Raw genomic sequence first — 24562 nt, 5'->3', positions numbered from 1 at the left:
TGCCATCTGGTGTTTCAAAAAGTCACTGACTCACAAATTAAATCCATTTTATTCTCAGGTTTGGTTTCTGTGCAGAGTACATGGTTAGAAGTTTGCTTTTTAACCACGGCAATATTTTTCCCTTTTTTTATTTTTGTTCTCATTCAGATTGTTGTACAGCATCCTTACATTTATGGAATATGGGTAAACAACACAATTCTTTTATACTCCATCTCCTCCAAAATAACAGCACTCCCCGTTTTGTCACACCGTATCTAAACATTACATACGCTTTTGGTGAAGATTCAGCACATTCCCAAAAACTCACAATTTGCTTTTCTTGTGCTTTTTGGGTTTGATCCCTTCAATCGAAAAACATAAAAGCCCTTTTTACAACAAAGTCAGTTTAACAGCAGTAACTTCACACGACTAAGTATATACAAATCTTAGCTGTGTATGACTACAGTCTGCCTTTACCAAAGTTCATTCATCTAGGCAACACGTATAATGGTAAAAGGAATGGTTTTATATCTGACAAGCGTATGTTAAACAGTAGAAGACCAGAACAACTGATTTGGGATGCATATCAGCACACATGCAGATTACAGTTTATGAAAAAGGAAAGAGGACAGTCATAATAATGAATATTTTGTCCCCTGTGAACCAAAGCTTGGAGCAATTAGACAAAGCACAGAAAGTCTAGTAACCTAAAATTGCTCAGTCATATTTGATGTGATCACTGAAAGAAACATTCAACAAATTAAATGATGTAATGAAGAGAAATATTAAAATTACAGATTTTACTGGAAGCACTGTTGTATTACTATTATTTAACTTGGTTCTTATTTCAGTGTGTGAAAATCAACCATGTTGCACCAGTTACCCTCATGTGATAGGGAAGAGTTTGACATTCCAATAATCCCAGCACCACATTCTCAAATATGCAAGCATTACAAAGGACACACAGCTTTTGATAGGTATACTGCCCAAGAGTGCAGTATACCTAATTGCACTTAAATCTATATGTGTCAAGGCAAGGCCTTAAAATATGCACCTATTACCAACTACAGCATTGACATTCATATGCACCACAAGTGAACTGCAATCACTCTCACAGATGTGTAACAGAACTATTTCAGTAATCACCCTCGAGCACACAGGTAAGCTAAACCATCAGTTAAATATCAGTGGCCCATCTTCTCTTTGAGAAACTACTATGTGGCAAGACAAGAATTGTCGTCATTCTGTTAGGTCCAGGAAATACTTATTTGGCAGCATGTCTGAAGTCCTTTCAAATGTGTCAATGGTTTATGCACCACAAAGTCAAGTGCTACAGCACGCTTACTGTTTGCCTTACAGTACAACAGAAGGTTGGCCGATACCGTTAATATTAACAAGCTGAAATCAGATATGTACCGATCATTTACTGAATGTAATTTAATATTTAAAGGCTAAGGTTTCGGTTTCAAAAAGCTTTACTTCCTGTAGGATACAATATTAACCAGCAGAGGGCTCCAAAGTACTACAATGAACCAGTCCTTGCCGCTTGACGGGGCCTAAACACCTTGTTGGCTTTTTGGAGGGGAAGGGGAAACAACATGCATCTTGTGATTTTCTGTAATTTATATAATTAATATAATTATCACAGAAGCCTACACAAAAAAAAAAAAAGCTTTAAAAAAATAAAATAAAATAAAAAAAAAAAAAAAAAAATCAGCATTCAATGTTAGTGGATGTCTTTGTTGGAAAATTCTTAAGAGAGTTGTTCAGGCTCAAAAATGCAGATTTGCAGTTTACATTTAGGGGAAATAGAAAAATACTGAAACCTGACTACTGATGTTTGTTTTCATAGCTCTGAAGCCCAAGAGCCAGCTAAAGTCTGTGCAGAGGAGAGCCCAACCTCTGGAAGTTAGCCAATTAGGACAGAGTGAGCTCATTGGGAAGACAGCCTTGAAGAGACATTAGCAAATACAGCCTGTTACAAATCGAGGTTTTAATGGGTGAACTGAGAGCCTGCATTATTAGAATATTTTGAACTTTAAATGATACAAAGATGTGCCATTTGAACTTGGGCATAAAAATATAAACCTCCAGATCCAGACTAGACTTCTCTCTTAAATGCATTCAAGAATTGAAATAAAGGTAACATGACATTTTGGGGGTCGGGGGGTAAAACAGATAAGGGTAATTATTCAGTCTGTGAAAGCTCAAGTCAACAGACTAGACCCATCAAACCCTCTGCCTCTTTTTCCACAGAGGAGTGGATGGTACTGTCACTCCAGGAAGGCTTTTAGAATGGAGAAGTGGGTGAACGGACAGTGTCAGCCGAACTTGGAGAATAGTCTTCGGACTCTGAAGTGACCTCAGCAGGGGAAAGGCCACGGTTTGCGCCGTGGGAGGGGCTAGCACGGATACCATGAGGGAGGTGGGCCTTTACATCCTGGTGGCGTCTTCGTCGGAAAACTTGCTTCTCTTTATCAAGTGGCGTGGTCTGAGAGAGGGTGACACAGCAGCAATTGTTAGCGTATCTAGAGAGCCAGATTAATGAGGATTGGCATCCACTCACTGAGGCATGAGGTACATTTTAGATGAGCCAGTGTCATTATGCACTTGTATGTGAAAAGCTGCATTTCCCTTGCAAGTTTTTCTCTATGTGAAAAAATATGACTTCATCTTCTCTAAGGCAGGAAGAGGCAATAAGATCCACCACTTTTTTATGATGTTGCCAACACTTCTAGAAAGAAAAAAAAATGTTTTCATCTTGGAAAATAAAAATGAAGTAGCACAGTTTATAAAAAAAAACAACAAAAAAAACCAACTCTCAAACAACCTTTTTAAATGCAAAATAAGTCGATGGCAAGGAAAACTGTGCAGCTACCTGCTACAGCCCAAATGAGATGATGTAAGGTGATAAAGTGAAGGATATGATGAGGCATGAAAAGGGATCCACTGATGGGCAATATGTCAAACCCTTGGGAGATGGGAAATGGAGACTGCCAGCACTTTGCCATGAAAGCACTCACTTTATTTAAGCACTATGCTGTGTCATACCTTATCCAGTACAAAGGATGCTGGTAGCGGTCCAAAGACCCTGACTTCTTGATGGTTAAGTCCTGGTCCAGCTGAGCAGAGAGAGATGAGCGCAACTCAGAGGATCACTATGAACTCAAAGCATCACTTACCGGAACACATCTCTACCTGTTATTATTGATAGATGTCATGTCACTGTAAACTGACAAGTGGTTTCAAAATAAGTAAAAAAATAAATAAATAAAAGACTGTATACAGGAAATGTAGAGCAATGCAGATCCTCCTTAATAACAGTGCTCACTTTGAAAACAAGTTATTTATCTTTCAAATCCAGCTTGTATTTGCAACTATTTCAAATTAAAATATCATCTCCTAAAACCTCGTAATGGTCAACTATGTTACTTCTAAGCTTTTCTAACAAAAGTGCTGACAGTCCAGCTAAAAGTAGGATGAGAGGGCAGAGCAAACAAAGGAAAATCTAGCAGTAAGATGCAAATGGATGAAGTGATGACTGACAGAAAAAAGCAGGGAGGTTGCAGATTTAAAAACATCAGAGGACAATTGTTTACCTGTTTTACAAAAGCAGCAATTTTAGTTCCAACTTAAAATGACATCCAAGGCATAAAAATAAAAAGCTTCCGCATGTGTGAGTTGTATGAGGCACATTATGGCTCAAAGCTGAAAAGTCCTTCATTGCCAAAGCATGCTAATAAGCAGAAAGCCCAAATGTAATCTACCGTTGCACACCGACATGCAGTGTCAGTGTGGAGAGTGCAGAGCAGTGCTTACTGTGATCACGGACACTCCAGCTGTAGTGCTGTTGACCTTCACTCTGGTGTTAAAGTGCTTCCTGATCTTCCCAGCCACTGGCAGCTGGTGTTCTTTCTTTGACACACCATCATCCTGATAAATATAAAGAGCCATACTTCAGCAACTCTACTTTTCTCAACGTCACTGGTATCGATGCAGATTCTGGCGAAAGGACTGACGACACACTTACATTGACCCACGAGTGATCAAGGACTTGTACAGCTGTATATCTTTTATCCTCTGCTACCTGCAGCATCCCAGTGATCAGAGCCTAAACAGAGATTTGTTAGCCACAAGAATTCATAATAACATACTGAGGGTGTCTGGGGTGTTTCACATGGCTCGTGATCACAGCAGGACCACTTTCAGATACAAACCTTGGCTGAGTCTGACACATTGTCCCAGTGTGGTGCAGGAAATTCAAGCTGGCCCCTCAAAATCTGTTCAAAAAGCGCCTCCTGATCTTCACCACTCCTGTATACAGTTAAATTATAAAGCTAAGTTGCTCTATAGGCACTATTAGTCTACATGCGACACCTTAAAAATGTATGGAAATAATGTGTAAAGCTTAAAGTAAACCTCCAACTACAGGAGCACATACCCACGGAAGGGAGGGAATCCACACAGCAGTATGTAAGTGATGACACCTGCTGCCCAAATGTCAACCTTTAGTCCATATCTATAATATGAATATGAACACAACACATAAAGGACACTTGACGCAGAAAAACAACACTCTTGCATCTTGATGCATGCTCAATCATCCAGGTAAGTAAATCTCCAAAAGTTGATTCTGTTCATCTGGACGTAATGTTTTCAGTGGGAGAAACGTTTCGTCACTCATCCAAGTGACTTCTTCGGTCTCAGCAGACTGCAGGTTTCCCCAATCTTATAAACAGTACATGTGCATAACTAGCACCACTGAAGGAACAATGGGCTGGGAGACCAGTTCCTTCATCATAATTATGCAAATTCTCATGACTATTGATCAACAACCCCTGATCAATGGCCATGAGTATCATTCACAGAGAGTTGGGGAATGGCTGCAATCACAGCATTGTAAAGATGTACCCTTAGGCCCCCTCCTCGATTCAGAGATGGTCTTTCCCTTTTCACGTAAATGGCTTCCTTGACTCCGCGCTCAAACCAGCGCTCCTCCCTGCCCAGGATGTGTACATCCTCATCATTGAAATCGAGGAGGGGGCCTAAGGGTACATCTTTTGCCATCTTACAATGCTGCGATTGCAGCCATTCCCCAACTCTCTATGAATGGTAATAATTGAATGGTACTCACTGAAAACGCTACATCCAGATGAACAGAATCAACTTTTGGAGAACACTCTTGCATTTTTTTTTTTTATGGTCTTGATAATAGTGCTGCAGATGACTGGATTGGATAATGTAATTACTGATTTACCCCATTTCAGCAACAATCTCTGGTGCTACATAGGTGGGTGTGCCACACACAGTATAAAGGGGCCCGTTGACAACAGTAGCCAAGCCGAAGTCTCCTAACTTCAGAGATTTACTCCCATCATTGTGCTCATATACCTGGACAAGATACAGAAAAGGGACAGTGGGATATACTGGATGAAAAGGTCACCAATAGTCAATCTGATTAGTAAAACTTTGATTTCATTATTGAGCCATTTTTCTTTTTTCTTTTTTTTCTTTTTTTTATTAGTGCAGTAATTTCAGGCAAAATTAACTACAAAAAATTCCATTGACTGCAAACACGGATGGTCTGCACAGAAAACTGACTTTTGGTTTGATCATGAAATGAATCTTATTCAACAAGCAGTAATACTAAAAAAGTGAATGTGTAGTTTTAAGACCAACAATAATTTTTGGTCTAGAGAAGAAATTTGAGTATATTTGATCATCGTTAAATTACCAAAGAACTGTGTAATTTAATTAACTTATTTACCTATGCACCATTTATTATTGGTAGTTTTATATATTATCTGTATATATATATGTACAGATTCTGAGGAAAAAAACAATGACATGGAAACGGGGCTAATAGGGAAATTGGATATTTTACAATGCAAAGCGATTCCCCACTCATACAGATGCTCTGTGCAGAGTCGTACTTACCAACAGATTTTCTGGTTTTATGTCCCTGTGGACAATATTGAGACTGTGCAGGTACTTGATAGCACTTGCCAGGTTGAACAGCATAGAACTGGCATCGCGCTCAGTGTATTTGTTAGAAGATGTAATGGCATCAAAGAGATCACCCCCCTGGAGACAGAGTGTTTGAAATGTGAAAGAGGCCCAGTTGCTAAATTTATAACATTCTGACGCAGATAAATGGTTGATAAAATTTTCTTTTTAAACTGAAGTTAATTAATTCAACTATAAACCAGTCTATGACAGCAAAAAGAATGCATTACATATTAAATGTTTTTGATGACTTATTTGAATTTTATCTTGTGACATCGAAGGTTTCAATTTCTTCGTTTAAAAAGTAAAAATAAAAAATAAAAAATCAGTACCTTAACTAACTCCATTACAAGATAGAGCTCGTTTTGTGTGTCCATTTCCTCAATCAAAAGAACTATGTTGGGATGTTTCACACGCCGAAGGATTGATACTTCACTCTGTATCATGTGCTCCTGGGTGACAAAGAAAACAATCTGTACACTGTAGCCAGAATACTTTATACACAATATATGAGATTTGTTTTGTAATTTTAGAGAAGATAATAGAAAACAGTTTTCAAAAGAGAACTCTGTAAACTAGGATCATTTGATGCTTTGATTTAAACAAAAAAAAATACAAACAAACAAACAAACAAAACCAACCAGAACCAAATATTTTTTGCTTCCAGCATTATAGCAACCCCTGCTCACCAATGACTTAAAAAATGACTCAGCAACAGTTGAACTTCAACTTTATGAACATTGGAAATTTGATGGTGTAAAAGCTGAATTCAGCAGGTGCAGAGCAGGCTCACCTTTCCCCTGCACTTATCTTTGCTGATGATCTTGAGCGCATACTCCCTTCCAGTGGATCTCTCCACACACTCTCGGACCACAGCAAAGTTTCCATCCCCTAAAGTCCTTCCCACTTTGTACCTCTCTGCTATGGAGGCAGGGATTGAAGAATACTCATCCATTGGCTCAGCTGTGAAAAAAATAAAATTAAATAAAATACACTCTATAATAGGTAAAGCATTATATAGTAGTTTAAATGTTGTTTGCAAACTGTTTTTTGTTTGTTTGTTTAAAGTTAGTTTATGTCTTGTGTCGTCTTGATGCATGCTCAATCATCCAGGTAAGTAAAGCTCCAAAAGTTGATTGTGTTCATCTGGACGTAGCATTTTGTGGGAGAAACGTTTCTCCAGATGAACAGAATCAACTTTTGGAGATTTGTCTTGTGTCCTTTCTGACCTTCGCTGCTCGGCCCATCGCCTTCATCCATTGAGCTGCATACTTTGGTAGACGCCAAGGAGAGTGAAGAACCACTGTGTTGAGATCCCTGAAAAAGAAGAGACAGCTATGGAGTGAGAATAAAAAGATAAACAGATGTGCTTGTCTTACACAAATTTCAGAGGGGAGCAAAGCTTATAAAAATGTGATTACAGCCAGATTACACAAAGCTTGTTTGTTCCACTCCGCTAGCCTTGAGCATGTAGATAGCAATGAACCAAGCATGGTGAAACCTTACAGAAAGCATTGTACCAGCACAAAGACTACCAAGTGATTCTACACAGACAGAAAATGACATGCAAAAACTTCATGACAGCAACAACCTACCTGAACCAGAATTATGAATAAGTGACACCAGTATCACTGATACCTGGATTTTAAATGAGAAATGAGAGACTGTGCACTCTCCTCATCCATGATCAGATATGTCAGAATCGCTGCTGCTTCAGTGAAGATTATGTTTCATTCACAAATTGCTGAAAAGTTGCTAGTTAGCCAGCAGCATTGATTACATGGGCTTTTAATTTACTAGCGTGTTTGTTTAATCTCTTAATTGCTTCATTGTGACAAGGGTTCCCTGAGTTCATGTCAGAGTTTTCTCCACAGGGTTTAAGCTCACTTAAGCATTTTGGATTTTTTCCCCATTTCACAGATAAATCTTTATAATGATTCAAACGCAGGCTTTGATGGGGTATGAAATTTATTTCCATTAACATAACTGCAACACAAAGTAATTAAGTTGTTAGGTTAATAGGTAGTAAGACTCACACATTTTTTTGGAACTACAAGGATGGTGATAAACTTCTACAAATCATTTCCATCAGTAAAGCTCAAGGCTTTTGTTCTGTTCCATGTCAGTGCAAAACCTGTTGAAGCACTTAAAGTTCTGTCTAATTAAATGAAAAACTTCTTAAAATTCTTCAATCTTGGCACAACACAAATCATTACTTCATTATTTCATTTTTGGGTTTTTTTTACCTGTCGTCTTCTGAGGCTAGCTGGACTGGTTGGAGAGGGGCTTGGAGACTTTCCAGAACGAGGTGTGGACAGCTGACTGCCTGCAGTGCCGTTAGCTTTTAGGATAAGATAAAGATTAAATACTGTAGCATAAACCAAGTTCACAAGACGTGAAAGGACAGATCACAAGCACAATCTTACCTGAACCGGCAGATGAGGGAGACTTGCTCCTGCGGGGCATTCCACCACTTCTTGGGGAAGAGCGACCGTGTACTGAGGGCAGCCGCCCATATGATGCAGACTTTGTTACCCTGCATTCTGAAAAGAAATAAAAACAAGCAAAATAAAAGGTGTGGACTGTTCCAGCATCATTATGGCAGAGTAATAAATGATCAGCTTTATGTGTGGCATACTGACCTTTTGTCTTTCTTTCGGCTTCTCTGGCATTATTAAATACTAAATGGACTGGTTCTTATATTGTGTTTTTCTACTCTACCTGAGTACGCAAAGTGCTTTACACAATGTGTTGCGTTCACCTATTCACACAATCACTTTTTCTATGCTTAAGTGCTCTCTATCTACCACTGACACTCTGGATGCATCAGAGAGCATCTTGGGGTTACGATCTGAGCTACAACTGTTCTCTTTTTTTTTTTTTTCTTTTCTTTTCTTGGGCCTATCAGTATAAACCAAGTAACAACATCAACTGCCTACCAACAAGCACGCACTGTAACTAATGTAGATCTCATTTATATCATTATCATACAATTTCAAACAAAGACAGATTTTATGACCAAATGAACAGAGATTATTGGTCTGTGGCTGGATGAGTACAAGACACCATACACCACTTTGATTCGGGTGCATGAGGGTTGGAGGAGGGGTGCTAATTTATCTGATGAGCTGGTGAACCTTTTTGTGCTGAGGATAGGACGATACTCTCAAACCAACTGCAAGTCTCTGGAAGATACTTTCTGTAAACAGTGGTACAGAAAGACATCCACAGCATGTGCCAAAATCTTTATGCGGGACAAAGATTCACTACATCAGTCCAGTAAGCACAGGTTTTGGAGCAGTGTACAGCATACTACCATCCAGAAAATATATTTATTTCTTTTTTCTTCCCCAAAAAAAAAGCTTTGCCTATTTTAGCAAGCCAATTCTTCGTGGTTTGTAGGGAAGAGTCCATGCTGCAGACTGTCCTGCTTGAAGTCTAGATATGTTACATGTTAAAATATTTTACACATAATTAAGCATAATTAAGTGAAAAATATCAGGCAGGAGACTTCAAACTGTGAAGCAGCTGAAGTTTTATCTGAACAAGAAAAATGTGAAATCCTCCTTCAGAGCTAGAGAAAGAGGTGGTGCAATAGAGTGGCGGGCATGCTCATGATCCACATTTATTTAATTTCTTTCTTTCTTTCATTAAAAGCACATTTCACAAAAATATAGATTTTTTCCTCATTTGAAAATCATTTAATCATCAATATTATATTTAGTATTACTATTAAATATAGGGTTCACATGTTTTTTTTAAATGACTGCACAGCAACTTAAGGTGAACAACATATAAAACACGGGAAATTGGTGCAAGCCTCATAACTACACTTACCACTTTCATCCAGGTTGAAGTCGTCTTGATAGCGGAACTTTTCGGGACCACAAGCAATGAATATATCATCTTCCCCAAAAAAGTCCTGAAGGGAGGTGACCTGAGAAAAATAATGTCTGTCAGCTTTGGTTCAATAAGTCTGAAATGCATTCACTCTCAAGTGATACTACACATAATCTGGAAATAAGATGATGTGTTAACATCTTGAAATATTGTATACATACTATAACAGACAAAGCATTTTTTCAGACAAAGACATGCAAATCAAGTAAAAATGAGTATATTACTTTTTCTTCTGCTTGTTTTTTCAAACTGAGGCAAATGAGATTCAATGCGTCAGTGTACGATATCATAGCAACATGACACATCAATGCTAAGTGTAGGATTCAACATATTGAACAAAAATGTCATAAAAATTCAGGTTGCACAGTGGTTGGCACTACAGTCTCACAGCAAAAGGTATGTAGGTCTGAACCCTGGCATCATGCCGTGTGTGCAGTTTGCATGTATTGAGCTTTAATTTCAAGATTTCCTGGTAAAAAAGTCTCTTCAATAAATAATTCACATTTCAATATGTGTCACATTTGTGCAAAGAATATAGCAGTTTGTTTACAGCAAATTGTGTATAATGGCTTTTAAACTTTAATAGGATTTATAACATTTGGATAATCATGTTAAATGGAGTATATAAAACATGTGTTAGTAAAGAAAGAACTTTATTGATTACAATGCTGGATTTAAGGATGCCAGGTTTGAATAAATGCTTATTGTGACCTAAGCACAAATTAAAAATTAATGGTACAGCATGTATAGCATATGATTAAAAGAATTAACCTCTTTCTACTCTTGTAACAGCCCAGCTGCACTTTAATGTCTTCAGGGTAACCATTAAGAAAAGAAAAGCTCCTTTTAAACCTGTTAGATTTTATTCAGTGGAGACCACAACAATGGTGTCTGTCTTTCATTAAATCGTTGTCATCTCTAGTGGGAGATTAAGTTAATTGCCCTCTGTTACTGCAGATTATATTTTGTAAAATCACATTAGAAAATGTTTAACAGAAGCTATTTATTCAGAGATCCAATCGCAACAACACACAGTGGCCAGGCTGTTTCTGAAAAAGAAGCATTTCCACAATGTACTTTACTTAGTTTAAGCAAACTTTGGATAAAATAACATAGTAACCAAGTACCCATCACTGTAAAAACAACAGAAGTGTAAATTATAATCATTTCTGCTTTTCTATAAACAAGAACTGTATGGCTAGGTGGATGCTGGTGTTTGCATTTATACACAAGTCTATCTTAATGGTTATATAGCAGTCTCATGAATAAATAAAGATAGACACAGATGACTCTTCAGCTAATAAGAGTGTGCAAGAGAAAGTAGAGCTTCAGTTTTAATTTCCTCTCCATAAGGTTCAGCCTTTAATCCTTCTTGTTTAACTGACCTATAGTATTATAGATATCAGTTAGAATACAAAGGCATGCTTTCCACAACATCACGTATATTGTTAAGAACTGCATGTTTGCCACTGTGATCACCTCTAGGATTCTCCTGCTATCCCTCTCCAATGTGCCTATTGGACTGGGGTTAGCTGGATGACCCACGCTTACACATGGTGTGGTCATCCATGAAAGTTCCCTCCTTCCTGCAGCCTGTCTGACAGGCTCATTGGGTTTGTTTATTTTGGTTTAAAAACACACCCATCCATAAATGCTTTCCACTACTAACTTTCTACACTCGCAAACACAAACACACATTCTGCTACGTTGTTTATGATTTTATGCATACATTTTTCTTTGTTGTCGTCTCCCATTCTTTTTCAACCTATACAGGGAGTGCAGAATTATTAGGCAAGTTGTATTTTTGAGGAATAATTTTATTATTGAACAACAACCATGTTCTCAATGAACCCAAAAAACTCATTAATATCAAAGCTGAATGTTTTTGGAAGTAGTTTTAGTTTTTAGTTTAGCTATTTTAGGGGGATATCTGTGTGTGCAGGTGACTATTACTGTGCATAATTATTAGGCAACTTAACAAAAAACAAATATATACCCATTTCAATTATTTATTTTTACCAGTGAAACCAATATAACATCTCCACATTCACAAATATACATTTCTGACATTCAAAAACAAAACAAAAACAAATCAGCGACCAATATAGCCACCTTTCTTTGCAAGGACACTCAAAAGCCTGCCATCCATGGATTCTGTCAGTGTTTTGATCTGTTCACCATCAACATTGCGTGCAGCAGCAACCACAGCCTCCCAGACACTGTTCAGAGAGGTGTACTGTTTTCCCTCCTTGTAAATCTCACATTTGATGATGGACCACAGGTTCTCAATGGGGTTCAGATCAGGTGAACAAGGATGGCCATGTCATTAGTTTTTCTTCTTTTATACCCTTTCTGGCCAGCCACGCTGTGGAGTACTTGGACGCGTGTGATGGAGCATTGTCCTGCATGAAAATCATGTTTTTCTTGAAGGATGCAGACTTCTTCCTGTACCACTGCTTGAAGAAGGTGTCTTCCAGAAACTGGCAGTAGGACTGGGAGTTGAGCTTGACTCCATCCTCGACCCGAAAAGGCCCCACAAGCTCATCTTTGATGATACCAGCCCAAACCAGTACTCCACCTCCACCTTGCTGGCGTCTGAGTCGGACTGGAGCTCTCTGCCCTTTACCAATCCAGCCACGGGCCCATCCATCTGGCCCATCAAGACTCACTCTCATTTCATCAGTCCATAAAACCTTAGAAAAACCAGTCTTGAGATATTTCTTGGCCCAGTCTTGACGTTTCAGCTTGTGTGTCTTGTTCAGTGGTGGTCGTCTTTCAGCCTTTCTTACCTTGGCCATGTCTCTGAGTATTGCACACCTTGTGCTTTTGGGCACTCCAGTGATGTTGCAGCTCTGAAATATGGCCAAACTGGTGGCAAGTGGCATCTTGGCAGCTGCACGCTTGACTTTTCTCAGTTCATGGGCAGTTATTTTGTGCCTTGGTTTTTCCACACGCTTCGTGTGATGCTGTTGACTATTTTGAATGAAACGCTTGATTGTTCGATGATCACGCTTCAGAAGCTTTGCAATTTTGAGACTGCTGCATCCCTCTGCAAGATATCTCACTATATTTGACTTTTCTGAGCCTGTCAAGTCCTTCTTTTGACCCATTTTGCCAAAGGAAAGGACGTTGCCTAATAATTATGCACACCTGATATAGGGTGTTGATGTCATTAGACCACACCCCTTCTCATTACAGAGATGCACATCACCTAATATGCTTAATTGGTAGTAGGCTTTCGAGCCTATACAGCTTGGAGTAAGACAACATGCATGAAGAGGATGATGTGGACAAAATACTCATTTGTCTAATAATTCTGCACTCCCTGTAAACTGAACTGCGACCTTGATGACCAAGGAAATGGCTCTCTTATGTACACAAGAAAACTGACAGCAACAAATGACACAAAAAACAAGACACTGACTTGCAACAGTAAATCTAACTTTATATTAAATTACAACTTCCAAAAAAACCCTAATTGAGATCAGAAAGCAATTATATTGCATTCCTTTTTTTTTTTTGCAAAATCCAGCACACCCTTTTTCTTTTCTTTTCTTTAAAAACTCAAACCCACACATGACAGACTGTAACAAAGCCAAGATGATGGGGAAACACACTTTAGTCAACAAAATATGCATAACCATAATTTGGATATGATTTCAAGCAGTCCAGTGAGGAACAAGTTCAACATATACAGATTGAGTTTTCAAATGCAAAAAAAAAAAATATGTGCCAAATGTTGGTATCCATTAATCAAGAACTATAAGCTTATCAGGAGCCTAAAAATTTTTTAGAGGCGAGATAGACTGTTTGCTTTAGTATATTAACACCACTACTGAATTACCTTATCACATCATGTTATCACCTTTTTTCTGATGGATCAATATTCTGGTCTCCACTGCACTGATCTTGGATCACAATAAAAAAAAACAAAAAAACAGAACACAGTCAGGCTGGCTATACCAGTAACCTTTAAAACATTCAAAGGTCATTCAGTCAAGAATTGTTAAAAGGAATATCAGACACATGGGGCTGAGGAGAGGGGTTGCTAAAAAAGGAACCTTTTCTCTGCATCACTGATGTCCCCTACCCCCAATTCTACCCCCTCCTCCTCCTAAAAGGAAATCCCACAGGGAGGAGCTGCACAGCAGTTACCAAGGAGACCAGACAAAAATCACAGCTTAGTTTAAGACAATGAGAAGGCTACTTTGACACCCACTGTCAGATCCTATCTGGAGCTCTTAATGGTGCAAACTGCAGATAACACAAAAGCAGCATAGCCTCATTTAGAGAGAATGACGAAGCATATTGTTAGGATGTTGTTAAGAATTCAAATTTCCATCTTGTAAATCCCAATCTCTCTCTGTGAATTGTCTTTGAATCAAAAACATTGAAAAGGTTAAAGGTAAATAATAATAATAATAATAATAATAATAATAATAATAATAATAATAATAATTATTATTATTATTATTATTATTATTATTATTATTATTATTATTATTATTATTAGATAGTGGAGTCTGAATGTTTAAAAATATGATACCTACCAAGGGCTAAAAACCTTTTACAGATCCAATTAATGATATATGCACTCTCAATAATAACAGCAGTGTTCACCTTAAATATACAAAAGATTTATAACGTTATAAAAGAACATGAAAAAATATGTTGATCAATGATTTCTTATAATACGCCTAAAAGTTACCTCTTATTTTAGAGTTCTGTAGTTCCACCAAAGTACTTTGAATTTAGAATTCTCAAGCTTGTGATGAAGCCAAATAACAGAGGCAACTGTGAATGTGATGCTTCATATTGATTATTTTTGCCTTCAGGCTCTGTGACACAGCAACTCCATTAAACCTACCATTCGCATAGAAAGCGCACGCATACTTTTCACAATTCAGGAGCATCCTAGGGAAGTATTGATTTCCAGGGTTTTATCTATGATTTCCGCAAGTGCTGCACCTGACATCCATTCCAGAAATAAATAACAATGGATATATGCATGCTATAGAAGCCTATTGATTTGAGCCATAGGAAAGACCACATAAAGGAACACAATTGTGTAACACAACAAAGCATGCACAGGTGGAGCTTCCCAGGACACTAAAGCTTCTTCTGAAGTGTGAGAGTGAAAGCAGGAGCCAGTCACCTAGCATGCCAGAAAGAAACATGACTCATCTTTACCTCCACTTGGCAAATGGTTCTTGTTCTATTTTGCATGAGCTTCCCTTATATGCAGTCTGTTGTACAAATGCCCAAATCAGTTCTGCTGCAGAAACAGCAGCGACTTAACAGGGGCTGCTCCAAAAACATTGAAGGAAACTAAGTTTCTACACTTAGCTCTTAGAAGTGTTTCAAAACCAAAAAACACCCCCAAAAACATTTATAATAACCAGCCAAGATAATAACCACGCCCTGCAAATATTTTTGGTATAATGAGAGCATGCGAAAAAAATCTATATAATAACAGACAGATGATCAATATTATCCCCTAAACTTTTAAAATATTCAAGAATAGTTTCACTGCAACATCACACACAAGTTACTGTAAAGATTTTCTTTACACAGCTCAGGATGTTCATATGCTGTAAAGCTTCTTTTGAATTCCACAAACAGAAAATTCCACCGAGTGCAACGGGTAGGTTGAAGGGATAATGCAATGACGAAGCTCATCCAGCATGTAATCCATCACAATTCACAATATATTACCATTAAATATGATAAATATGTCCTTGAGCACAGTTTGTATGAAGATCCATTAGGTGATCGCTGTGTGCAGGTTTCACTAAAATCTGACCAATACTTGAGGAGGAATAGCGAGTTTTAACTGTGGCTGGACAGCTGCCTCGCTATGGCATGAGGTCATCAGTCCTTTGGCTGGATGAGCTAAAAATCATATCTACCAAATGAAGTGGCACACAAAGGCACTTCTTTGTACAGCCAGACTACAGAAAGTGGGAGGAAAGTGAGGCACTCTCTTCCATTTTGTTCATCTTTTTGCACATCGAATTTGAGAAGGCTGCAGAGCAACTAAAACCATTTAGTCATTTTATTTATTGAATCAATAAACAAAGTGAGATTTTCCTAACACAGTGAGATGGGAGTTACAGCCAGGATCCATAGAGCAGACGTGACATTTGTGGTATGAGTAGAAACCAAAGAGATTAATTGTGGGTAAATCCAGACCAGAAAACGGCAGAGTCAAAGTCAACTTAAAGGAATGAATTAGAAAAACATTATGTTAGCTTCAGCTCTCTTGTACACAGAGCACCATAAATTCCAACCACATCCACTGTGTATCTGATTGGCAAAGCATGAATGGACCATTTAATCACATCCTCTCATACATAACTTTAGAAAGGAGGCGTAAGCCTCTGCTTTCATGCACTGATGTGAAGCTAGACTATCCTCGGGTGGCTGTTGACATCTATTTGAACAAGAAGTGTTGACTTTAGCATGAAGAGAACTTAGCACTGTGCATAATACAGTTGTAGTGCAGAGCCACATCCATTTGAGCAGGGATGGGAACATCATGATCGAGTCCCCTCAGACCTACTCAGTCTTAGAAATACTCTTTGCTCCATCTGACGAATAATATCAGGGGTCATAACAGGCCATGTCCCTATAGATAAGTCCCACTGTGTTGGTCTTATCTGGGGAGCATGCATCTATCCATCGCTTTTCTCTGTGCATTACAGTGTCTTGGAGTGCCTTTATTGTGGCTAAGTCCTTACTGATTTTATTTTCTCTATGTATTTAGACACACATTGCATGGCAGTCCACCATTACAGAGTGACTCAGCAGTATGTAGGATCACAGGCGTCAACAAGCAGAGCCACCCGCCAAGCTGATCCACAAATAGAACCATGAATCATGAGTCAAAGACAACTAAGGATAAAACAACAAATCACAGGAATGCCACTGCTAATTTACCGGCAGACTCAAAAAAGAAATGCATAACAATCAATTACAGCTGTTTAAATTTAATCTGTACTTAATTCTTACTGGAAAACAATGTATTTAAAAATAAATTGTCACATTTTTCTTTTCTTTTCTTTTTTTTTAAAACTGTCAGCAAAAGCCTGTCTAAGAACCCCTCCCCCCAGAAAGCAGGTCATTTACCAAAAGGTTAAACACCCGTGAAAACAGGTCTCTTAATGCCAATGGGTGTTTATTTGGCCATCTGGTGGCACAACAGGGCAAAAAGTCACAAAACCAGAGAAATGAAGGCACTACCAAGCACACAAGCAGCTTATTATTGGAGATACAGTTAACAAAATCCAGAAGCAGATACAAAAGGCAGTTAGAGACGGTGAGAGGACCATAAAAAATAAATCTGAATTTCCTACTTTTTCCATAGAGTGGGATTCTACTTTTAATATATTGCAGTATCATTGTGCTTTTTGCTAAACAGATCTCTATTCCTAAAACAACAGAGGATATTCCGAAGGCAGATTTGTTTGTTAGTGTGAAAAAACTCCCACTGTTCCTTCTACATACCATTACACAAAGGATGCTTTCCTGGGATTACACCTTGCCGCCGTGTGTAATAATAAGGCTGACAGACTGAGCACTGCATCTGTGAGCCTTTTCACAATACACCTACAGTCCTGACATCAGTACTGCACCGCTCTGCCGCAGAGGCTGTTCCTTAGCAACCAGCTCAGGAAACCATTTTACCATAGAGACCATCACAGCGGGGGAAAAAAAATAAAAAATTCAGAGGGATACTAATACAGAGTGCCCTAACTATTTCTGTGAAATGTTTAGACAGTTCTTAGTGTAGGTGGTACTTGCATGCTGTCCAGCCGTGTCAGCCCTACATATAAAACTGATAGTCACTTATGACTCCCATAATTTCCAAACAAAGGTTAATATAATTAGTCTACATAGTGTAGTTATCAATGTATAAGTAATAACAGTCCAGAGTATTTAGAGCATATAGTCGAAGCAAGAATACAAGAAGCTTTATAATTAAGTCTCAAGTCGCTGATCAGATTGCATGTTTTGTACAAACTCACTTAGTAAGTATACATTTAATAGTGTGTTACTGTTAGTAGGAATATGAGATGGAGTCCTAGAAACCTATTTCTCATAATACATTTTACACATATTCCCAGATGACTCTGAACCTGCTGGGCTCTCTTGTTGGGTAAGGAAGCAATTCTCAGGGACAAGACTGAAGAACAGACCACACAGCCTCTGATGTCAGATGCATAACTCCAAATCTTTTAAGCCTCCTGCAAATGTCTACCAAGTGTGGTTCATTTTAATGTTCTAAAATCAAACTTATGATGTAACACAGCACCACAAATGGGAATTCAGCATGGCAACACCAGGATACCTGTCTCCAAAACCACTTACAAGGGCTGAGGAGGCATGATCCCATTTTACTTTGACTTCTTTTCTACAGAAGCATCCTTCCACCCTTCCCACTTGTGACCAATTATACGTTTAAGTGGTGGAGAAGCTTAAGATAAAACAATTGCACTCTTGTAGGTACCGGGCTCTTACTGTATGGTTGTTCTTCCTGCTTTGCCTTTGTCCGTGATTTTCAAATAAAAACATTTGGTGTTAAGAGCTTTAGTTTGAAATAGGGAAATGTGAAGGTAAATAACATCTCTTCTTTTAAACTTTTCAAATTTATTGTATCAAAAGCGCTGCTTGTTACATGAATGTGCACATAGCTTCACTAATGGCAAGCACAAACACACTTGTGTAAATAGAAACAGAAGATCATCAGGCACTTATGTAACTTGTCCTGAATGGCACAGTTGTGAGACGTATACTTAATGCTTCCTCTGAGTAAGGACAGCACTGAAAGTCACTTCATACTTTAAACACCTTTAGCTGTAGTGACAAACGTGCTTACTGTGGGAAAATAAAATCCCATTATATTTGCAACTTTTTGGTGATGCCTGAGATTCCCAAAATCACTACCTAATGCGAATGCTTTCCTATTTGAACCCCACTTGGAAATATGTTGTTGCTGGTACTAGAAGTCTTTGAAATGAACAAACCGATAACTCTGCAGAAACAACAATTTAACACCTACCGCCTTCCCATCAACGGTATAAAGCCTTTTGACGACTCCAGAGTCTAACTTGATGGCATCTGTGATGTCGGTCATGACTTGCTCAAAGGAGTGTGCAGTCTTCTTGTTGAGCAAGATCCGTACAGCCTTGCGAGGTTTTACTCCACTGCGGACAATCGTCACCAGTTTGGGCTTGATGAAGTCCTTGGTCTCCCTGGTTTCTGGAGATCCAGCCTTGCCACTACCAAGGGAAGAAGGGTCACGGACAGACACAGCAGTCTTAGGACCAACTGACCAGTTAGGATTTACATTCTTTGTGTAGTCCACCTTCTTGTATGGCTCTATAGACGCACAAACATAGCTCTCTCCTGGAGGAAAAAAACAACAACAAGACAACAGATTTTCTCAGCCCATTAGCAATGCTAACACAAACATAGCATATTAAAAAAAAAAAAAAGTATTGGTTGTGTCAGAGCAGAAGAATTTAAGGGTTTTTGTTTTTATCTCCTATTTTAGTGTCATTTCCATCATATTTTATTTTACTAGATAACTATTTTACTTAATAGAAGCCAAATCTAAGGCAGGCTTAAAACTGTTTAGAAACAATGCTCACCTTCCACCAGCTGGTCCATGTTGGTGATCCTTATTGACCCATCAATCGTGTATATGGTCCGTACTCCCTGGGGTAAGTTGACATTATCTGACAGACATCTTGTAAGGTCAGCCAAGAGTGCTTCAAGAGACCTAAATCTGTCCTGAGAAATGGCATACACAATCCCCTTGAAGTATCGGTCTCCATTGCGGTAGAAACGGATCTTCTTGGCCTTCTTTTCTGAGCTTAGTGCTTGCAGTGTCCTGGTTCTGTACAGGCTGCAGTGAGCGCTGTGAGTGGGACTGGGGAGCCCATTCCCTCTCGAGCCCCTTCGGGTGTATCTTTGAGCCTTGTCCCGCTCATCAAAGTGTTCCAGCTCCATGTCTGTGCTGTGCTATTATACTGAATAACATGAGGAAAGAACATGCTTGCAATCTGAATACCATTTTAACTTATAACATATTACACCAATTACGTTCCCTTTAGGTCTAGTGGCTTATACATCCTGCTTCAGCACTGGCACAAGCCTTGATGCTGCAACTGCTGCTCATACACACATTATGAAGTAGCATGTCACACCCATTTCATGTTCTCTGGAGTGTCTCAATTTAAATATATAAAATTCACATGCATTTACTGTGGATAATATACGGACAGTAACAGTCTCTTGTGGGATTCTGGCTAAAAGCTTATTGAAAGGTAAACCTTAAAAATACAAAAGGAAGGAAACGGTAATCAGCAGGATCTTCTAGTTTCTGTGCAATCTTACCTCTGAGGTGAAGACGGATGTAATCAAATGCTTCCAGGCGAAACGTGTCTCAGATCTTTTATTTATTGGATACCTTGTATGAACCATGCGTCCCTTTGTTGCCCTGTGATGGTGCTCTGCTTCCCTGCCGTGTGTCTACTCTGCTGTGTACTCACATGCAGATTGGAGGCAGGGCTGTAGCCGGTGTCCTCCACCCTCCCTTACTCCTCTTCCATTGCAGTGATTTACCGGACCGCTCTGCTGTCAGCCTTCCTCGTGCACGCTGCTGCCGGGGCGCGTTCTCGCACGTATTAATAAAATGCGCGTTCGTGTTGACCTGCTTTAGTAGCACTATTAGGGATGATTAGAATCAAAAACTACTAATCCTCCTTAAGTTTTACCCGTTAGTTCGCAATAAAAAAAACCTAAGTTTTATTTTAACTTCCAGGTGTAGTTGGCCTGCAGGTTTATTTCACTAAAGTAACAATAAAATGGTGACTTTCCCAATTTAAGCTACCTTATGGTATATCTTACAGACATTTTTAAACAAAACGGCAAAAGAAATAACTTACTATTAGTGTTTCTTTAAGTAACTAACCAACCATTTGCACTGAATTAAAAAAGAAAACTCGAATCAAACCGTAAGTTTAGATTCTAGCAAGTGTTTTAGCTCGTTTAAACGGTTACTATCGTTGAAAATAAGTAATAAAATTCACGCATGCGCTAACAACGTAGACAGCAGGTATGGCGGTAATAATGCACTGCAGTTGTGTGTAACGGTAGTAGCTTACACAGGTGTTGGTAATGTGAGAAATTAACAAGTTCATTTGGACCTGCTCCTGAAATGCGCCTGATTAATGTCGCCTTTAACAGGGAAACTAAAAGCTCAACTTAAGAATGACAAAAACGACCAACTAAAGAGTAATTTTCTTTTTTTCTTTTTAAAAAAAATATCATATATTCATAGGCTGACAGCTTGTGTTTATAATACATTTTTGGACATCTTGGATTTATATTTGTCAGCATTTTTTCCTTCCCACAATTTAAACCTGATGCCAAGAATCACATTACTGTGTGGCTTTTGTCCAAGAACTGAAAACATAACTTTGTTATTCTCTAACTTTGGAAGATTATTGGCAAACAAAAGTGCGCTCATCAGGTTATACAACTAAAAGGTTCTAAATATAATTAACAACTTGTGACTTGCTACAAAATTTACTAACTTTTCTTGCCTAAGAGTTTTGTCCAGGCTTTAAGTAGCACGCTACTTTCTTGTTCTTTATTCCAGTTTTACTCCGTGAATTAAAATGTTTTATTCATGCATTAAATGTATGTATGGTGCTGTGGTTACAAAGTCTATACAAAGCTTAACTTTCTAATGCTCCTTACAAAGGTTTCTATTTAAAATAAGGAAGTAACTCCAGCCTTTAGAACAGCACCTTGACAGTGTATGCTAACAGTACATTAACCTTTGGTTGCACTTCTTTCAGACAAACTCAGGAGCCAAAAACTGCAGTCATATAAATCTTCAGCACCTGAGCAGTAAGGGGAAAAAGTCATTTTGATGTTTTCTTAAAAGTTTCTGAATACATTGTCATTGTGTGTTATGACATTCAGAGATATTTTTTCTCCTCAGGCTTGAGGATGAGATAAAAATAAATGAACCTACCATGGAGAAGTGCTACCCTTCTTCTTCACAGAAAAGTGAGTTCCAGACTTCAATCAGTCATTGCTGCAAAGAACAGAGGCGGAGGTTAGACTTTCACAATTCCAGGGTGTGCTATCAAAGCAACCAAAAACTCTTCCTTGGCCATTTCTTGTATGGTTTCACATCACCACCGTAACTGTAACTTCTTTACTGCACATATTGACATGTTCCCAGGCTTCAAATCAGAACATCTTGTCAACACTTGTGTGATCTTCTGCCCTTTGTCAACGGTCAGTTAGACATAGCAGACACACTAGAGCTCACCGCAAATTATATAAGCTAGTTGAAAGAGACTCTTCCTCCAGGTATTCTGTCTAAAGTAGGTCTAATGCATCCTGATATCAATATTATAAGTAAATGTTATGATCATTTTAATGTTCTTTTTTTTCCCTTTCCCAGGTTGAGTGGTTGAGATGAATTCCAGCATTTTCTGGAAAAGCATACAGAGATCACAAAAGAAAAGGTACACAATCCAAATAAGAGTTTTGAACACTCAGATGATTTATTTTTAACTCGCTAAATGGTAAGAATACCAAGCTGACTGTCTGGTTTTTGTTTTTTTTTTTCTAACAGAAAAACGATCAGGCTTAAAAAGAATGCTTCAGAGGACAAAGCCGGCTGTTAAAAAGTCAAGTGAGGAATTGTTTTTCATTTAAAAAAAAAAAAAAAAAAAAAATCTTTCATTGGTACATTGTTGTATTTGTTAACATACTGCTAAATTTCAGATCGTGTCTCAAGATGCCCTCAGAAAGACCTCTGTAAAGAAGTAAATCAGCCATCTATCACAACAAATAGTCCTCTGACGATGGATGAAACGCTTCCTCGAGCGCGCAGCCTGACCACAGCACATGCCCCGCCAATATTGTTGGATAAATCGACTGTTCCCCGAGGACAAATGCTGCCAGTGTGCCAGGATCAATTTCTCTCTGCCTCATTTCAATTTGTGGAAAATAACTGGATAAATTCAGCCACCGCATTTATGAATGCAACTTCATGTGCTTTCACATCAGCAGATATCAGCCACACTTTTTTACCCAGCTCATCTTCAAGCCATATGTTATGGGATGCTGCTTCTCACCAGGTGGATCCTGTTACTTTCCTATCAGGTCATTGTGGCCAAGCCTATACCCCACCTGAAAAAACTGAAGTGTGTTACACTGACTTACCTCAGGTTAGCCAACCTGACATTGTATCAGTAGAAGATTTTACAAGCCAACTAGTTATCCCACCATGTAAACTTCAAAGTGAACCTTCAAGCTCTGATGACCTCACTGTTGCAGTTTCAGAAGCTTTGTGCGATTCAAGACTTTTCCCAGACAGTGCCAACTGCAGTAGCCCTTTAACAGACAGTCAGTGTGATGTGGTTAGTCCATTTTGGCTCGATTTGCTTTTGGATAGCAGTAGTAACTTGTGCTTCCCTGATCCTAATCTTGTAGATTTTGTCCTTTCCCCTGAAACGGGTCCTGATTAAGTACAAAGTTACTGCAACTTTGCAGTTTTAAATGGCCAGCTAGTAGAGAGACGGCTGTCTTTTTTTTTTCCTTTTTATTTTAATTTGCGTATAAAACATGTTTTGAACGCAGTGATGCTGAAAAAAAAGTAAATGCATATACAGAAAGTTTCGAAATGATTAGCTTATAGCAACGCCATGAGGTCTTTATGCAGTTCGGTCTGCAGACTTCATTAAATGTGTTTTGCCAATATTTGATAAAAAATTGTTTTCCCCCCTGTATTGTCAGACTGTTGCAGATTACATTTATTTTCATATTGAGTAACATCTTTAATTTTTCAGTGCAGCATTGTAGGAATTATAGTAAAGATGAGTCATAATTTCCACTAGAAATCTCAAAGCATTTAATCTTAAAATATAAAACCAACGAACACAGGCAAAATGCTGCATTTGCAATTATTACAATTTGCTTTTCCCTCGCCAGCGAGTACATTAAAAATGAGAAGATGCTAAACAAACAACTGGACTGGATACCTATGTTAAGTTTGAGTAAAGATATGGCATCTTATCAGTTGAAAAATCTTTATAAGCTGCTGAAATAAATGGAAAAATCTATGTACTGAATGTAAATATTCAATATGTGTAAGTCTTAAGCCCCCTAATTTTTTTTTTTTTGACAAAATGAGAAATGATACAGTAATCAGTGAAATGTACAAACATTTATGGAAATGCAGTATATTTTAATTTGTTAAATTCTGACAAGCTTGAACCTCAGTACTTATGAATGTCTTTTTTCTTCTTCACACCCTGAACACTCATAGGCAAGCTTTCTTGCAACTTTATGAAGTAGTCATCAGGAATAATTCTCCAGGCTTCTCGAAGGACATTCAAATCTTTCCTTTGGATGTTGGCTGCTTTTGTTCCTTTCAGTTAAGATGATCCCGTATTCCTTCAGTCATGCTGACGTATGGGCTCTGGGGAGTCCATTGTGCGTGTGTTTTGGTTTTTGTTTTTTTTTCCCCCTCCAGCTGTGTTTTCACTGTATTATCATGCTGGAAAATTACCCTCCTTTTATAAACGGTGTTGCATGGTGGACCAAAACCTTGTTCATTTAAAAAAAAAAAAAAAGAGCACCAAAC

At 38.4% G+C, this 24562-nt stretch overlaps 2 protein-coding genes across 7 annotated transcripts; one reads left to right on the top strand and one right to left on the bottom strand.

Annotated features, from left to right (window-relative positions):
• Window positions 1-30: 30 nt before the first annotated feature.
• Window positions 31-21009, bottom strand: LOC120737159 (serine/threonine-protein kinase DCLK1-like). Of its 2 annotated transcripts, XM_040037705.1 has the most exons (17): window positions 20287-21009; window positions 19539-19919; window positions 18947-19293; window positions 9823-9922; window positions 8412-8528; window positions 8232-8326; window positions 7215-7302; window positions 6779-6948; window positions 6318-6437; window positions 5917-6063; window positions 5237-5370; window positions 4421-4498; window positions 4197-4293; window positions 4010-4090; window positions 3799-3912; window positions 3031-3101; window positions 2293-2470 (listed from the first exon to the last, which is right to left on the bottom strand). In XM_040037705.1, the coding sequence occupies exons 2-17, from the start codon at window positions 19897-19899 to the stop codon at window positions 2413-2415; spliced, it is 2178 nt and encodes a 725-aa protein (XP_039893639.1). In that variant the 5' UTR covers window positions 19900-19919; window positions 20287-21009; the 3' UTR covers window positions 2293-2412. The 2 variants fall into 2 exon arrangements, with proteins under 2 accessions (XP_039893638.1, XP_039893639.1); XM_040037704.1 differs by lacking the exon at window positions 3031-3101 and having other exon boundaries at window positions 31-2470.
• LOC120737163 (spermatogenesis- and oogenesis-specific basic helix-loop-helix-containing protein 2-like) lies at window positions 20994-24551 on the top strand. Of its 5 annotated transcripts, none has more exons than XR_005696686.1 (6): window positions 21070-21186; window positions 21756-21807; window positions 21902-21969; window positions 22373-22436; window positions 22547-22606; window positions 22699-24551. XR_005696686.1 is itself a non-coding variant. In XM_040037711.1 (4 exons), the coding sequence occupies exons 1-4, from the start codon at window positions 21123-21125 to the stop codon at window positions 22254-22256; spliced, it is 342 nt and encodes a 113-aa protein (XP_039893645.1). In that variant the 5' UTR covers window positions 20994-21122; the 3' UTR covers window positions 22257-22304. The 5 variants fall into 5 exon arrangements, 1 of the variants encoding a protein (XP_039893645.1); XR_005696689.1 differs by lacking the exon at window positions 21070-21186 and adding an exon at window positions 21223-21411; XR_005696688.1 differs by lacking the exon at window positions 21070-21186 and adding an exon at window positions 21223-21424.
• Window positions 24552-24562: the final 11 nt, after the last annotated feature.

This window comes from Simochromis diagramma, unplaced genomic scaffold (assembly GCF_900408965.1).
Source record: "Simochromis diagramma unplaced genomic scaffold, fSimDia1.1 OVJJ01000463.1, whole genome shotgun sequence".
NCBI lineage: Eukaryota > Metazoa > Chordata > Actinopteri > Cichliformes > Cichlidae > Simochromis > Simochromis diagramma.
Note: the sequence above shows the minus strand (reverse complement) of the source record. Positions and strands in the feature narration are given on the sequence as shown.

Bases quoted from the DNA above. Each gene is read 5' to 3' on its own strand.
- LOC120737159 (XM_040037704.1), bottom strand. From the start codon at position 19,899: ATGGAGCTGGAACACTTTGATGAGCGGGACAAGGCTCAAAGATACACC. The intron at 19,294-19,538 runs GTGAGCATTGTT...TTTTTCCTCCAG, and splicing joins CATGGACCAGCTGGTGGAAG to GAGAGAGCTATGTTTGTGCG. The intron at 4,499-5,236 runs GTAAATCAGTAA...TTCATATTATAG, and splicing joins GAGATTGTTGCTGAAATGGG to ATATGGACTAAAGGTTGACA.
- LOC120737163 (XM_040037711.1), top strand. From the start codon at position 21,123: ATGTCGCCTTTAACAGGGAAACTAAAAGCTCAACTTAAGAATGACAAA. The intron at 21,187-21,755 runs GTAATTTTCTTT...CACTTCTTTCAG, and splicing joins CAAAAACGACCAACTAAAGA to ACAAACTCAGGAGCCAAAAA. The intron at 21,808-21,901 runs GTAAGGGGAAAA...TTTTCTCCTCAG, and splicing joins AAATCTTCAGCACCTGAGCA to GCTTGAGGATGAGATAAAAA.